At 39.5% G+C, this 17,327-nt stretch overlaps 2 protein-coding genes across 2 annotated transcripts; one reads left to right on the top strand and one right to left on the bottom strand.

Moving 5' to 3' along the window:
- The first annotated feature begins 955 nt into the window (after nucleotides 1-955).
- Nucleotides 956-10,788, top strand: LOC121373660 (atrial natriuretic peptide receptor 1-like). Its single transcript, XM_041500374.1, has 3 exons — nucleotides 956-1,614; nucleotides 2,223-2,358; nucleotides 10,032-10,788. Exons 1-3 carry the CDS (start codon nucleotides 1,312-1,314, stop codon nucleotides 10,085-10,087), a joined length of 495 nt encoding a protein of 164 aa, XP_041356308.1. The 5' UTR covers nucleotides 956-1,311; the 3' UTR covers nucleotides 10,088-10,788.
- A 1,876-nt stretch (nucleotides 10,789-12,664) lies between these two features.
- Nucleotides 12,665-13,956, bottom strand: LOC121373639 (zinc finger protein 708-like). The gene has a single exon (XM_041500339.1). The coding sequence runs from the start codon at nucleotides 13,938-13,940 to the stop codon at nucleotides 12,981-12,983; it is 960 nt and encodes a 319-aa protein (XP_041356273.1). The 5' UTR covers nucleotides 13,941-13,956; the 3' UTR covers nucleotides 12,665-12,980.
- Nucleotides 13,957-17,327: the final 3,371 nt, after the last annotated feature.

Here is a 17,327-nt window from a genome sequence, read left to right as displayed (position 1 = left end):
ATGCCCCCCCCCCCCCCCCCCCCGCCCCCACACACACCAGCCTTAAGAACACTGGCTTCAACACTAAGCTACTAGGGCATTATTAATGCAATTTCGCAGAGGTAAAAAGAAATTATGTTAATTGATACAAAAACAACAACATATGGCTGGAAATTGTGGTAAATGGATGTGGTAAATGAATCTTTACACAGATGTTCGGCTGATACCAAGAGATGTAAATCACGCAAACAAAACCAAAGTGAGAGTGAAAAAAACCCACAACAAAAACGTACTTAAGGTTGCGATCATTATAACTGCATTGTTCTGATAGTCACGATCAAAAGGCATTATTATAAATTATCTATTGTAATAGCCAAATAGGTTAATAACAAAGTGATCAGTTCAATGTCGTATGCGCGAGCAACAAGCAATAGAAGAGAGCTATGTAGAGAATCGAATTGTCAAAAATACAAATAATAACAATAAATAACTCACAAAAAAATAATAACACCCCCCCCCCCCCCCCCCCCCCCCCCCCCCCCCCCCCCCAAAAAAAAAAATAATCCAAGTTACTCTAACTCAAGTTTCATTTTTTTAACTTTTAAAATAGATCGGAACGGTATCCTGCCATTTGATGCGCTGTTTGTCTAGGATCGATATCCGACGGTGGGGCCTTTGAGTTATTTCTCGTTCTAGCCAGACCACCACGACTGGTTTATTAAATGCCGTGGCATGTGTTATCCTGTTTGTTGGATGGTGCATATAAAAGATCCCTTCCTGCTAATGGAAACATATAGCGGGTTTCCTCTCTATATGTAAAAATTAGAAAATGTTTGACATCCAATAGCCAATGATTAATAAATCAATGTGCTCTAGTTGTGTAGTTAAACAAAACAAACTTTAACTTTGTCTTTATGTAAATTAATTTTTGTTGTTATTTTTTGTTTGTTGGTATGGTTTTGTTTGTTTTGTGGGTTTGTTTGGGGGGGGTTCGGTTGCGGGGGTGGGGGGGGGGAGTTGAGGGATTGCGGGGGACGTTGTTGTGTTTTTGTAATTGCTTGTGCTATGGCTTTGTCTCAGGTTATTTCAGTAAGAACGCCCTTGATCGTCCCTGGCACCGAGCCAATGACTCGATGACCGTTATGTATATTTACTCCAGTAAGAACGCCCTTGATCGTCCCTGGCACCGAGCCAATGACTCGATGATCGTTATGTATATTTACTCCAGTAAGAACGCCCTTGATCGTCCCTGGCACCGAGCCAATGACTCGATGATCGTTATGTATATTTACTTCAGTAAGAACGCCCTTGATCGTCCCTGGCACCGAGCCAATGATTCGGATGATCGTTATGTATATTATTAGGTCAATAAGAACGTCCTTACTCGTGCCTGGCACCGAGCCAATGATTCGGATTATTGTTATGTGTATTTATTTCAGTGAGAACGCCATTGGTCGTCCCTGGTACCGAGCTAATGACATGGATGCTAGTAACGAGAAGGCGAGAAAGGCGTACAAAGCCTTAATGACTATCACCATCCGGAAACCTACGAGTCCCGAGTTCATACAATTCTCGGAGGAGGTGAAACGAACAGCCAGCGAATTATACCCGAACGTTTCCAACGGCGATGGACAGGTATTTTCCTTTTTGATGTCAAGAATAACAATGACAGTATAACAGTATATTATTACCTATTGGTTGTACTAGACAAAATGAAATCACATAGGAAACAATGTTAACATGCATTTAAAACATATTGTTTAAAGGCATACTGTCACAGATTTAAGGACCTTATTTCTCTAATAATGGATAATAAATAAAAATTACATTAATTGTTGGAAACCAAATCTAGCTATCGTAGGCCTATCACCTTAACTGAACCATGATGCAATAAAATCCATGTCTTAGTTTTTGAATTATGGCCATCGGGCATAAGGCTGGTAGGTACTTGGTTCGCAGGCCGGTACCGGCTCCGATCCGATAGCGAGTTTTAACGACTTAATGGGTAAATGTAAGACCACTACACCTTCTTTTCTCTCACTAACAGCTAACAACTAACCCACTGTCCTGGACAGACAGTTCAGATATAGCTGAGGTGTATGCCCAGGACAGCGTGCCTGAACATTAAAATAAGTTCAAATGAATGTATAGGATGTTGAAATACCCACAGTACTAGACTATCAATAGTCATGGTTTAAACTGTGCCTGGATGTTAAACATGTTATTAACTTCCTTCGTTACAGGTAAACCGTTTCGTGGAAGCGTTTTATGATGGTGTTATTCTGTACGGCCTAGCACTGAACGAAACTTTGGCGGCTAACGGGAATGTTTCTGATGGTTCAGCTATCACACAGCGGATGTGGAACAGGACTTTTGAAGGTGTGGTCTGAAAGAAAGAAGTGTTTTATTTAACGACGCACTCAACACATTTTATTTACGGTTATATGGCGTCAGACATATGGTTAAGGACCACACAGATTTTGAGAGGAAACCCGCTGTCGCCACATAGGCTACTCTTTTACGACAGGCAGCAAGGGATCTTTTATTTGCGCTTCCCACAGGCAGGATAGCACAAACCATGGCCTTTGTTGAACCAGTTATGGATCACTGGTCGGTGCAAGTGGTTTACACCTACCCATTGAGCCTTGCGGAGCACTCACTCAGGGTTTGGAGTCGGTATCTGAATTAAAAATCCCATGCCTCGACTGGGATCCGAACCCAGTACCTACCAGCCTGTAGACCGATGACCTGCCACGACGCCACCGAGGCCGGTCAAGGTGAGGTCTGTGTTGTGCTGGTAGAGGTTACCTTGTACCAAATTCATTTCTATTGCCGATAATATTAATGAAGATGCGGTCTTTGTTGTACTGGTAGATGTTCCAATATACCTCATATTTCTATTGCAGATCATTTTAATGAATGTTTCTTCTTTGTTGTGTTGGTAAAGTCGATTGCTGTTTGCTTCTTCATGTTTCGTTATTTTAATCAAGGGTGTTAGTTTTATAATTTGCGTCCGTACGTACGTACGTGCGTGCGTGCGTGCGTGCGTGCGTACGTACGTACGTGTATGTATGTTGGTTTTTTTTATTCATACTTGTTTGTTTGCTTGGGGGTTTTAGTTTCATTTTGTTATTATTATTATTTTAATGGAGTGTGTAATATACACAGTACAAATGCGTTGGGGGACCTCAAAATGGCCGTCAAAAACAGGTGACCGCAAATGCAAGTCCGACAGTATATATATACAGTTGAATCCCGTTGGCTCGAACCCCGTCGGTGCTCGAGAAAATGTTCGACCCATCGGGTAGTTCGACCGAGCTATTCGGTCAACATCGGACAATTCCGTAACATCAGTTGGAAAGTTGAATTAGATACAAATTGTGTAATACATGTAAATGCACTGAAATCAAATAAATAAATGGCAAATTCTTAATCTGTATTTACATGAATTTATTACTAAACAATTTGAATATTTCAACAATAAAAAACGTAGCACTGTCCACTTTTCAGAAATGTAGTCGTTTTGAAAGTAACGCTTTATGCTGAGGCCCGTTTGTGCACTAATTGTTTGATTGGTATCACGGTTCATCTAACAGTTGCTGTAACACTAGCTGTACTTGAAAGGTCATTACCGACAGTCGCTTAACAACCAACATGACAAGTGTTGTGACGAAAGGATTGCATGGCTAGTGTTGCGATTCCCCGATTCATCTATGTCTGCGTCGTTAAATAAAACATTTCTTTCTTTCTTTCTATAGTTCGTTCCGCCTAAATAATTAACTCGAAGGTTATAATAACCAACTGCACAAGCGCAGCAATTGTTAGTCCTGTTTGGTGGTTTACCATAAGGCCAAATAAAAAAAAAGGTCGGTGATAGTCCGAGGGACTGGAAGAGGAAGGAGGAAGAAGAAACCCGTGCTAGGGACGGCCCGGGGGGGGGGGGGGGGGGGACAAAGCTGGCGGCTCAACCGCCAGTGGCGGTCCCTTCTGTGTCGCCGCCCCCACCGAGTTCTCCGGAGAGGACGCGAACGCCTACGGCTCCCGCACCCCCGGAACGGCCATACACCACTCAGGACATCTTGATGTTCAAGCGGACAAGTGTGCCACCACCGACCTCCACCCCAAAGACGACGACTCCGGTGCAGCGGTCAACTATACCGACCGCTCCCGTTGAGTCGCCACATGGACTTGTTGTTCCGGCGACGAAAAGGAAGGCGACATCACCGACCACCCAGCCAGCCAAGTCAAAGCCGCCGCCGGAAGCCGCCCCCCCCCCCCCCCCCCCCCCGCTGACGACGAATGGACCATTTCCGTCAGTGGACTTCGCCGTCAACTCCATCAGTACATGCAGGGGGACACGCTCGATCCACACCTACTTCGGGGAGGTTTTCTCAACATCAACTGGAAAACATTGGATGACGGCAGCAGTTATGAGCTCCACTCTAAGATCTTCAGTGGAACTAAGGGAATAGTCGTCACGCACCGAAGGGACCGGACCTACAGGCAGTGCATCCTGTTCTGGAAGCTCGACAACAGATCGATCCACAGGATGCTCAAAGCGGTCTGCGGCCCCGACTATTCCCTGGTAATCAAGAACCTGCGCCAAATCAAGGAACAGCTGCCGTCACTCCGAGACACTCCAGGCTCCCCGAAGTAGACCAACCTTACCTAGGACAGGTATCCTCCTTTTTGGGCTTAACATTTTTCGATCGAGCTTCAAAATTCTTGTTTATTTTTTTATAAATAGTCCAACGCATTTTACTTTGGCGCCCGTTCAATTGCTCAAATCACCTTAAAACCTTTTCGGCCGAGCAGTCAAACTTATTTTTGGGTTTAAATTCTTAGTCCGGACATGATGTTAGGCGCAGTTATTCTCCGTAGACTTAGGTTTTTCTAGCTAGATCCGAAGGAATCGAAATTCAGCCAATCAGAACATGGCCCATTTTCGGTGTCTACTAGTCGGTCCGCGCAGTCGCTGGACGTTACTAAATACTTATTCCAAATTCCGACCATTTCAAACTCAATCCCCCCCCCCCCCCCCCCCCCCTTTGTCCTGGACTTAGTCACTGGCAAAGGCCAGAGATTAAGCCCAGGACAAGCGTGTGTGAAACCTTCGTGGTATATACGCACGTTAAACCTTATACCTGACCCGGTGATAGTCCCCGCCCGTACCTGAAAAATACACCCGTTCCTGAAATTATTTTATTTTTTATTTTGTTAAAAACTGTTAAAAATGCGTCAAGATAGCAGCAATTCAACTTTTGTAAGCATTGTAACGGGTTAAACCATCATCAGGTCCACCTGGTGGCCAGTGAAGGAGCTACAACACCTTAAACTCACACGCCCGTCCCCCCCCCCCCCCCCCCCGGACCATTTAGATCGGACTTTAAACTTTTAGATCTCCGTTCAAAATTATTCTCTTTGTTTTAGTAGTATTAAATAGTCCGATCCTCTCTTCTTTCTCTTATTTATTTTTGGACTGTTCCATCTAAAATGCTCCAAATTATATAAATATTCGGCCGAGCAGTCAATTCTTTTTATTTTTGGCTTGTAACTTTTTTTTTTATTTTTTTTTTTTAATTCTAGTAACTTTTTCACTAATAGCTATTTTCAAAATTCTGCCCATTTTCAACTCTATCCTCCCCTCATCCCGAGTCAGGCCACCGATCTTATCGGAGGTCGGACTCTGGATGGGCGTGTTCGAAACCCTAGTGGTATATGGACACGTTAAATTGTTATCTATCTATCTATTTGAAACAAATAACAATCCCATGAATGGAATTGACTGCTGCGACTGTGGCTGTAAACACTTGACAGACTTCTTCACAGAGAACTGGAGATTCAGTTGGAGCCAAGCCATTTTTGGACCGATAGTATGTCTGTGCTGAGATACATTAAAGGCATACTGTCACAGATTTAAGGACCTTATTTCTCTAAATATGGATAATAAATAAAAATTACATTAATTGTTGGAAACCAAATCTAGCTATCGCATTACCTTAATTGAACCATGATGGAGTGAAATCCAAGTCAAACCTCTTGGCAATTTAAGTTTTTGAATTATGGACCATTGCCATAATTCAATTAATTTTAAAAAATATCATTAATAAATTGAGTACAAATAAATTACAGATCAAAGCCATCACAGTGGAGTTACATAAATTCAGAGCTGAATCCAGCTGACAAATTATCTCGGAGAATGGCTGTAGAAGAATAAATAAATATCTCAGGATGGATTTCAGGTCCACAAATTCCTCAGCAGATCTGAAACAGAATGGCCAGAAAATTCAGGTGTGGGCAATATTCCTAAAGAGGATTCTGAAGTAAGAAAAAATGTGCCTGTGAAAGCAGTAAGGCCGAATTATTTTTTTTTACTTGTTTCCCATTACATGCTGGAAAAATATAGGGTAAGGTAGGTAGGAAAAACATTTTATTTTGGAAAATAGTTTTATTTATGGATATTAAATAAAGGTGTTGACTACCGGTATCCAAAATAAACTCTGCATGTATAGAAATGCATTATGCAAAACAAAAATACCATTCATCACAGTGTTTTCCCTAGAAATGAAGTAAGGCATGGTCAAGTGACGTTTTGGGGGCATATTTTATGTGCAGTTTTAAATATAAGGGCTTTTTTTCTCCATTATACAATTTTCAAAGGGACAAAAAACTTATGGCCATTTTATTTTCTATATCTATTTCATAATTTAATTTTTTTTAAAAAGGAAATATGTAGTACTATCCACATAGGTGTGTTTAAAGGCTTCTTTTTACATGGGCAACTTATAAATTTATAAAAGGCAAGGCATTTTGATTTTGAAGGCAACATGGTGCTAACCTATCTGTGGGAGAGTACATACAAAAGACCCCTTGCTGTTTAATAATATGCAGAAGGTTTACTCTCATACTAACACTTAACTTCTGTACTGGTCCAGGACAGACTTGGTTGAACCTTAATTGGATAGAAACCAGTAAATAAGTTATAACAATTTCTTTTAATGAAAACTGAAAAGAAGGGTTCTATATTTATCTGTCCAACAATAACATTTAAACAATTTTTTTATGAATATTATCTTTCCTAGTGTATCTAAGAAATCGCAGACTTACCAATTTTATAATTAGCAATGTTAGTTTTATTCTGTATGCATCCAGTATTAAAGTACACACTTGGTTTGAAGCAATCAATTGGTCCAATGAATAGAAATGCAGTACAAATGCTCAGGATGCTCAAACGAATGTTGAAAAGTAAAGTTTGTTTTATTTAACGACGCCACTAGAGCACATTGATTTTTATTTTTAATATCATCGGCTATTGGACGTCAAACACATGGTTTTTAGCAGAAACCCGCGAAGTTCCCAGTGACCACTTACAAAAAATAATGAAACGCATCGAGATCTTACTGACATATTTAATCATTTGATTTGGCAGTAAACTCCATCAGTATCGGTAAACATTCCCTCCCCTAGTTTATCAGAAGGTCACTAAATTTCTACATGTCCAGTTTGTCGCTGGAGTAAATCATTAAATATAGTTACATTGTATTATTATTATTATTATTTATCGGAACACCTCGCTACGCTAGATGTAGAGTAAATCGGAAAAGATCGCATATATTCGTGAAAACAATTTTCCGACTCTTCGCCCGATATCTCACGAAAGTTACCGAACTTCAATTTGAAGGGAAGTAACTCCATGAATCAATTGTTAGAAGAAAACATTTCGTGGCTAACGGGTCGCCAATAAAACTAAATTTGCGACAGTAAAACCACCGAGATACGTCCGCAAATCGGAAAACACAGTAGGGTTATCCCCTAAATGACACCAAATTAGTGCTTGCGATAGTTTTGGAATGTTTTCGTGGAAATCGTTATTATATTTTTAAAAAAACATTTTTGGATATACAAAAAAAAGTTTTAGGGTCGGCAGGTTCAAATTAGGGTCAGTCAGGTAACCGGAAACAAACAATATTTTATGATGCGCCTAAGCGAAGATGAACCAATTGAACCTGTAATGGGTTTACTTCAGTACTACTCAGATTGGTACAAGCTGAGAAGAGCAGTTGCACGGCTTCTGAGAGTGAAAAGGTAACTTCTTGACAAAGTTCATAAGCGTATTCCTTCAGTGAAATATGGCATACGGTTGACCGTACGCGAAATTGATCAGGCTGAAAATTATATTATTCAGTATGTGCATTTCCATGTGAAATCAGAATTTTTGGAAGAAAATCAAAGGGAGATAAAGTTGAGATTCGTAATGAGAGTTCACTGATGAAACTCGACCCATTCATTGAAAATGGTGTTTTTAAGAGTTGGAGGTCGCCTAGGCAGAGCGAATATGCCAATTGTTTTACCTAGAAACAGTTGCATTTCAAAAATGATAATTCACAAAGTGCATGAGAATGTAGGTCATTCTGGTAGAAATCATGTACTTTCAAGTTTATACACACAGCATTGGATTGTTAAGGCAGCTTCTGTAGTTCGAAGTGTAATAAGTAAGTGTGTTGAATGCTGTGATAGGAGAGCTTCAGTTAGAGAGCCTAAAATGTCAGATTTGCCAAAAGATCGTATTACTTCAGATGAACCACCCTTTACAAACGTAGGTGTTGACTATTTTGGTCCATTTGAAGTTAAACGTGGCAGATATGGCGTTCTTTTCACATGCCTTGCAGATCGTGCTATTCATTTGGAGGTACATGTAGCACATTCTTTAGACACCGACTCGTGCATAAATGCTCTGCGTAGATTTATATCTCGGAGAGGACAGGTTAAGCAAATGCGATCTGACAATGGTACAAACTTGGTGAGTACTGAAAACGAACTCAAGTGTGCTATCAAAGGTTGGAATCGATCTGCTATTCAAGAAGCGATGATGCAGAAAGACGTTGAGTGGATTTTTAATCCACCTACAGGTTCACACCATGGAGGGGTGTGGGAAAGACTGATAAGAACTGTGTAATTTTGTATTCTGTCTTAAAGGAACATGTATTGGATGATGATGCATACACTTCTGTGTGAAGTTGAAAGCATTGTTAACAGTAGACCTATTTCCAGAAATTCAGATGATCCCAGTGATTTGGAAGCGTTAACACCAAATCACTTTCTGCTGTTGTAAAGGAAACTAATCTTCCTCCAGGTGTGTTCTCGCCCAGTGATCTGTACACGCGTCATATATGGAAACAAGTTCAGTATATGGCAAATCTCTTTTGGAAAAGAAGGTCCATAGAGTATCTTCCATTGCTTCAGGTGCAACAAAAGTGGACTAAAATTAGACGAAACATTAAAATTGGTGATGTTGTGTTGATTGTTGACAACACTGCACCAAGAAACTAATGGTTAATGGGGAGAATTGGTAAAGTACAACTTGACAAGCACAGACTTGTCCTATGTGCAGAGGTGAAACAAAAACAAATGTTCTAAACAGACCTATTAGTAAGCTATGTTTACTCTTGAAGAGTGAATGCACTGTATCGTCAATTCCACAGATGCAATGCAACAAAGCATATAGTGTTAAAGAGCAATTTGGGGCTATGGTGAATATTTGAATTGTTTTTAATGTCAAATAACAATTAGGGGCGAGTATGTAGACCACCAAATTGTAGCTAGTAAGTTTATGCGAACGCTTAGTGTTGGGGAGCTCGTTATTTTCGGGTGGAAAAAAAAAAACCAATTGTCACGCGGTGGCAAAAGTGCAGAATTTTTTTTGTGAGAACTGGGTTTTAAAATGTTTTGGACTGCTGGTTCCTCTACTATTTTGAACCTACTTTCGTTTGAATTGTGTTTGTTTACAGTTTGCTATAAATATGATTGTTTTGTTTGAGACTCAAGTGTTTTATTTAATTTGTTAAGAAATAAGACTATATATCTACTAACTTATTTTTCTATTTTTCTGCATCCCAATAGGCTTGGCATGTATTTGTTAATTGGGGATGGAGAGGGGTCAGAATTACCAAAGTCACAATCACAAATTTGTTTCTGCTAAGTCCATAAAATGTCAGTTCAATATCTCAAGGTATAAAAAAAATAAAAACCCTGAACATTTTCGTCTCTCCTAGGTTCAAGGGCCATAACTCTTCAAAAATGGGTAAATCGCCACGAATTTCAAACATGATCTACAACAGTACGAGATAAAGATATACACAATATTTGTCCTCCAGATCTCAAAGCATTGTGGAAAAAGAAAATCCATAAAACTATATGTGGTTCAGACAGATAGACAGACAGATAGACAGACAGACATACAGAAGGACGGAGATGAAACTAATAAACTAATGTTATATTAACTTGTCAGTGGCAATATAAAACATTGTGTGTGATTTCTCACCAGTATGAGTTAATGTACAATTTATGCTGCTTCAAGCAAAACGTTTTGTGCACTTTTCACATTTGAATAAAACTATCACCAGTAGGAGTCTGTATATGTTCTTTCAAAATGGAACTTTTTGTAAAACCTTTTGTGCACACAACGCATTGGAAGGGTTTCTCGCCAATACGAATAAACATGTCTTCTTTGTTTTGTGTTTTTCAAACTAGATTTCTGTGTAAAACATTGTTTACATTTCACATTTGAAAGATTTTTCACCGAAATTATATGGGGGGTTTTTCAAAGTGTATTTCTGTATAAAATGTTTTGAGCACATATCACATTTGAAAGGTTTTTGCCACACATAAAATCTCTGTCTGGCAAGAATCAGGAAGGATGGAAATGTTTTATTTAACGACATACTAAATACATTTTATTTACGGTTATATGGCATCAGACATATATTAAGAGAGGAAACCTGCTGTCGCCACTTCATGAATCTTTTATATGCACCATCCCACAGACAGGATAACACATACCATGGCCTTTAATATATACTTCGTCTAAGTCAAGTAGTGAATATTTTATATGCACCATCCCACAGACAGGATAACACATACCATGGCCTTTAATATAAACTTCGTCTAAGTCAAGTAGTGAATATTTTATACGCACCATCCCACAGACAGGATAACACATACCATAGCCTTTAATATATACTTCGTCTAAGTCAAGTAGTGAATCTTTTATATGCACCATCCCACAGACAGGATAACACATACCATGGCCTTTAATATATACTTCGTCTAAGTCAAGTAGTGAATCTTTTATATGCACCATCCCACAGACAGGATAACACATACCACAGCCTTTAATATATACTTCGTCTAAGTCAAGTAGTGAATCTTTTATATGCACCATCCCACAGACAGGATAACACATACCATGGCCTTTAATATATACTTCGTCTAAGTCAAGTAGTGAATCTTTTATATGCACCATCCCACAGACAGGATAACACATACCACAGCCTTTAATATAAACTTCGTCTAAGTCAAGTAGTGAATCTTTTATATGCACCATCCCACAGACAGGATAACACATACCACAGCCTTTAATATAAACTTCGTCTAAGTCAGTAGTGAATCTTTTATATGCACCATCCCACAGACAGGATAACACATACCATGGCCTTTAATATATACTTCGTCTAAGTCCAGTAGTGAATCTTTTATACGCACCATCCCACAGACAGGATAACACATACCATGGCCTTTAATATAAACTTCGTCTAAGTCAAGTAGTGAATCTTTTATACGCACCATCCCACAGACAGGATAACACATACCATGGCCTTTAATATAAACTTCGTCTAAGTCAAGTAGTGAATCTTTTATATGCACCATCCCACAGACAGGATAACACATACCACAGCCTTTAATATATACTTCGTCTAAGTCAAGTAGTGAATCTTTTATATGCACCATCCCACAGACAGGATAACACATACCATGGCCTTTAATATAAACTTCGTCTAAGTCAAGTAGTGAATATTTTATACGCACCATCCCACAGACAGGATAACACATACCATAGCCTTTAATATAAACTTCGTCTAAGTCCAGTAGTGAATCTTTTATACGCACCATCCCACAGACAGGATAACACATACCACAGCCTTTAATATAAACTTCGTCTAAGTCAAGTAGTGAATCTTTTATACGCACCATCCCTTTAATATAAACTTCGTCTAAGTCAAGTAGTGAATCTTTTATATGCACCATCCCACAGACAGGATAACACATACCACGGCCTTTAATATATACTTCGTCTAAGTCAAGTAGTGAATCTTTTATATGCACCATCCCACAGACAGGATAACACATACCACAGCCTTTAATATATACTTCGTCTAAGTCAAGTTTTGGTTGTGACGACTTTTGCGCACTTGCCACATCTGAAAGGCAGGACTTCTAGAATTGTTTTAACAATCCAATAGCCATCAGATCAGTGATTTAAAAAATTTACTAGCCATGATTAAAAATTCACTAGCCCTACTTTAAACAAATACAATTTTACTAATACTAATAATCAGATATGTCAACTAAAGAAGGAAAGAAAGAAAGAAATGTTTTATTTAACGACACACTCAACACATTTTATTTACGGTTATATGGCGTCAGACATATGGTTAAGGACCACACAGATTTTGAGAGAAAACCCACTGTCGCCACTACATGGGCTACTCTTTCCATTAGCAGCAAGGGATCTTTTATTTGCGCTTCCCACAGGCATGATAGAACAACCCATGGTCTTTGTTGAACCAGTTATGGATCACTGGTCGGTGCATTGAGCACTCACTCAGGGTTTGGAGTTGGTATCTGGATTAAAAATCCCATGCCTCGACTGAGATCCGAACCCAGTACCTACCAGCCTGTGGACCGATGGCCTAACCATGACGACACCGAGGCTGGTCTAAAACTAAAGAAGGAGATAGAGCTTAAAACCCCTTAGATTGTGGGTGAGAACAGGAACAGGATATTCATATATACAAAATAAGACTTAAATGCAATATTTGACGAGAGATTTTTTTCCACTACCTGTCGGGCTAGTTATAGTAGTTATTTACTAGCCCAACACTGAATATCACTAGCCATGGGAGTGGGGCTACTATAATCTACAAGCCCTGCACTAAGTTTGGCTAGTCTATAAAATCTGAAGCGTGAATAAACATATGTTTTCGCAACGTGGCACTATGGCTGAAACCCTTCTCACACATCTTACACTGAAATGGTTTTTCCTCCGCATGAACAAACAGGTGCTGTTTCAAACTGGAACCATGTCTAAAGCATTTCGTGCATATTTCACACTGGAAGGATTTCTCACCAAAATGAATAAACATATGCTTCTTCAAATTGTATTTCTGTGTAAAATATTTGGTGCATATATCACATTTGAAAGCTTTCTCTCCAGTGTGAGTTACCATATGGCGTCGCAAGTCTTTAGCGGTCGTGAAGTCTTTTGTGCACACCCCACATTTGAACGGTCTCTCTCCGGTATGAAGCATCTTATGATGTGTCAGGTGTGATTTCTGAGTGAAACGGTTTTTGCATATATCACATTTGAAAGGTTTCTGTTTCGTATGAAGCTTTTTACGCCAACTCAAGCTTGAATTTTGAGTTTCACCTTTAGTGCGATTCTCACATTTGAATGGGTCCTGGTCAGCATGGATTGACATATGACATGTCAAACTGTAATTGTTTGCAAAATGTTGACAGCACACTATACATTTTGATGGTTTTTCTGCTGCTGTGTGAATAAGCAGATGTTTCTTCAAAGCAGGTTTCAGTGCAAAACATTTTGTGCACCAATCGCATTTGAAACGTTTCTCTCCAGTGTGAATTAGCATATGCTGTTTTAAACTGGCTTTCCATGCAAAACATCTTGTGCAGATATCACATTTAAAAGATTTCTCGCCAGTATGAATATACATATGTTTTCTCAAACTCGATTCGAGTGTAAAACGTTTTGTGCACATGTCACATTTCAAAGCTTTCTTGCGAGTATGAAAAAGCATATGTTTTGTCAAGCTGTATTTCTGCGTAAATTCTTTTGTGCACATATCACATTTGAAAGGTTTCTCTCCTGTATGAACTAACATATGACGTCTTATGTCTTTAGATGTTGTGAAAGCTTTTGTGCACACACCCACATTCAAAAGGTTTTTCTCCAGTATGAAGCATTTTATGCATGGTCAAGTGTGAATTCTGGGTAAAATATTTTTCGCATATATCACATCTGAAACCATTCTGGTCAACATGACTTAACATATGACATTTCAAAATGTAATTGTTTTCAAAATACTGTGAGCACACTTTACATTTGGACGGTTGCTCACCAGTATGAAGAATCATATGTTTTTTCAAAGTGGAATTCTGAGTGAAACATTTAGGGCACATTTCGCATTTGAAAGGCTTTTCTCCAGTATGAATAAACATGTGCTGTTTCAAGCTGGATTTCTGTGTAAAACATTTGGAGCAAATATCACATTTGTAAGGTTTCTCTCCAGTATGACTTGATATATGACGTTTCACGTCTCTCGAGGTTGCGAAACTTTTTGTGCACATCCCACATTTGAAAGTTTTCTCATAGAGGAAAAATACTTCACCATTGAACGACATTGTGACAGACATTCTGCTTTACAGATGAAGGTGATCACTTGAACATTAGAAAACACAGCTTGTTTTTAACCAGAGGTGATCACTCAAATCAGAAAGTACAGCACATCTGACCCCAGAAAGTACGGCACATCTGACCCCAGAAAGGAAGGCACATCTGACCCCAGAAAGGAAGGCACATCTCACCTCACAAAGGAAGGCACGTCTCACCTCACAAAGGAAGGCACGTCTAAAGTATCTCCAAAATTGTAGTAAGCAGACAGCAATTACTGAAAAAGTAAATGGAAAGTATTTAAATAAAAGAAAACAAACTGGTTGACCTCGCATCTCCCCACTAAACAGTTAAAACTCACTCGGTGTCGACTAGTGGTGAAATGACCTCAAATCTCCCAAATGAACTCTTAAAACTCTCCCAGTGTTGCCTATTGGTGAATCGACCATATATCTCCCCACAGAACAGTTAAAACTCACCCAGTGTTATGAACTGGCATTATATATCCCCACTTATAAGTTAAAACTAAGTCTTGACTATTCGTGAATTGACCCCAATGAACTGTTAAAACTCACCCAGTGTTGACTATTGGTGAATTGACCTTATATCTCCCAACTGAACTGTTAAAACTCTTCCAGTGTTGACTATTGGTGAATTGAACTTATATCTTCCCACTGAACTGTTAAAACTCGCCCAATGTTGATTATTGGTGAAACTCACCCAGTGTTGACTATTAGTGAATTGACCTTGTATCTCCCCACTGAAGTGTTAAAATTCACACATGGTCAACTATTGGTGAATTGACCTTATATATCCGCACTGAACTGCTAAAACTCACCCAGTGTCGACTATTGGTGAATTGACCTTATATGTCCAAACTGAACTGTTAAAGCTCATCCAGTGTTGACTATTGGTGAATTAACCGTATATCTTCTCACTGAACTGCTAAAACTCACCCAGTGATGAGTATTGGTGGATGGACCTTACATATTCTCACTGAACAGTTAAATCTCACCCAGTGTTATGAACTGACCTTATCTCTCCCCACATAAAAGTTAAAACTCAGTGTGACTATTGGTGAATTAACGTTATATCTCCCCATGGAACTGTTAAAACTCATCCAGTGTTGACTATTGGTGAATTGACCGTATATCTCCCAACTGAACTATTAAAACTCATCCAGTGTTTACTATTGGTGAATTGACTTTATATTTCCCCACTGAACTGTTGAAACTCACCCGTGTTGACTATTGGTGAACTGACGTTATATCTCCCCACTGAACTATTAAAACTCACCCAGTGTTGACTATTGGTGAACTGACGTTATATCTCCCCACTGAACTATTAAAACTCACCTAGTGTTGACTATTGGTGAATTGACCGTATATCTCCCCACTGAACTGTTAAAACTCACCCAGTGTTGACTATTGGTGAACTAACGGCCTCGGTGGCGTAGTGGTTAGGCCATCGGTCTACAGGCTGGTAGGTACTGGGTTCGGATCCCAGTCGAGGCATGGAATTTTTAATCCAGATACCGACTCCAAACCCTGAGTGAGTGCTCCGCAAGGCTCAATGGGTAGGTGTAAACCACTTGCACCGACCAGTTATCACTGGTTCAACAAAGGCCATGGTTTGTGCTATCCTGCCTGTGGGAAGCGCAAATAAAAGATCCCTTGCTGCCTATCGGAAGAGTAGCCCGTGTAGTGGCGACATCGGGTTTCCTCTCAAAATCTGTGTGGTCCTGAACCGTATGTCTGACGCCATATAACCGTAAATAAAATGTGTTGAGTGCGTCGTTAAATAAAACACTTCTTTCTTTCTATTGGTGAACTGACCGTATATCTCCCCACTGAACTATTAAAACTCACCCAGTGTTGACTATTGGTGTATTGACCTTATATCTCCCCAATGAACTGTTAAAACTCATCCAGTGTTGACTATTGGTGAACTAACCTTATATCACCCCATTGAACTGTTAAAACTCACCCAGTGTTGACTATTGGTGAAATGACCTTATATCTCCCCAGTGTTGACTATTGTTGAATTGACCGTATATCTTCCCAATGAAGTTTTTAAAAGTTACAGTGTTGACTATTGTTGAATTGACTTTATATATCTCCGTATTGAACTTTTAAAACTCACCCAGTGTTGACTATTTGTCACAGAACATGCTCTTACATTTGTTTCGCCTGTGGCGATTTTAATTGTGTTAGAGGGCCGTGTGCAGTTTATTGCCCATAGCCCAGATGGGCAACTTGTTACGTAAGACTTCTGCGCGACCGTCCTCGATCGGTACGCCTAATACACACCCTCAGCCAGGTGCGGAGGCCATGTGGCTAGTAGTTACGTAATATCTCCGGTAGTGCTGTTTATGGCCAGGAGATTGCTCGCGGTTGGCGACAGCTAGACTGACGATCAGAGAGAAATATACCGACTCTAGTAGATGTAGAATAGGAGATGATACGTGAGGTACCGCCTTGTACCCCCAGGCAAAATCCTGATTTATAATAAATAGCTAGTGTTTTAGAGATATCGAGGAGAACGAATAGGAAGGCTCCGAGGGAACGTTAGTCCGTTTGGACTTTGGTAAATATATTTTCTGCTCTGTGTATAACCTTGATGTGATTGATGTGACTTTAAATATTTTAATACTGTATTATACCAATATTCTTTAGACAGTGTCTTCGGTCATCTGACAAAGTAAATCGTAGACTTTTTGTTCTAACATTATACGAGTATTTGGTAATATAAAGCTTAGCCAGTCATCCTAGCGGACCTAGGTACACTGTAGGTTATTGTCTTTATTGTGATAAGTATTAATTCTGTGTTACAAGATTACTGAAAGAGTAGTTAAGGGTTAATTAAAAATTAACCCGTT

The sequence above is a fragment of the Gigantopelta aegis genome, chromosome 5 (assembly GCF_016097555.1).
Source record: "Gigantopelta aegis isolate Gae_Host chromosome 5, Gae_host_genome, whole genome shotgun sequence".
NCBI classification, from domain to species: domain Eukaryota; kingdom Metazoa; phylum Mollusca; class Gastropoda; order Neomphalida; family Peltospiridae; genus Gigantopelta; species Gigantopelta aegis.
The sequence above is the reverse complement of the archived record's forward strand: the minus strand, read 5'-3'. Positions and strand labels throughout refer to the sequence as shown.

What these genes read in the sequence shown, in the direction of transcription:
- LOC121373660 (XM_041500374.1), top strand. Translation starts at nt 1,312, where the DNA reads ATGATTCGGATGATCGTTATGTATATTATTAGGTCAATAAGAACGTCC. An exon ending in TTTCCAACGGCGATGGACAG is followed by an intron (nt 1,615 to 2,222) that starts GTATTTTCCTTT and finishes CCTTCGTTACAG; the next exon opens with GTAAACCGTTTCGTGGAAGC. An exon ending in GTGGAACAGGACTTTTGAAG is followed by an intron (nt 2,359 to 10,031) that starts GTGTGGTCTGAA and finishes CGTCTCTCCTAG; the next exon opens with GTTCAAGGGCCATAACTCTT.
- LOC121373639 (XM_041500339.1), bottom strand. Translation starts at nt 13,940, where the DNA reads ATGTTAGTTCATACAGGAGAGAAACCTTTCAAATGTGATATGTGCACA.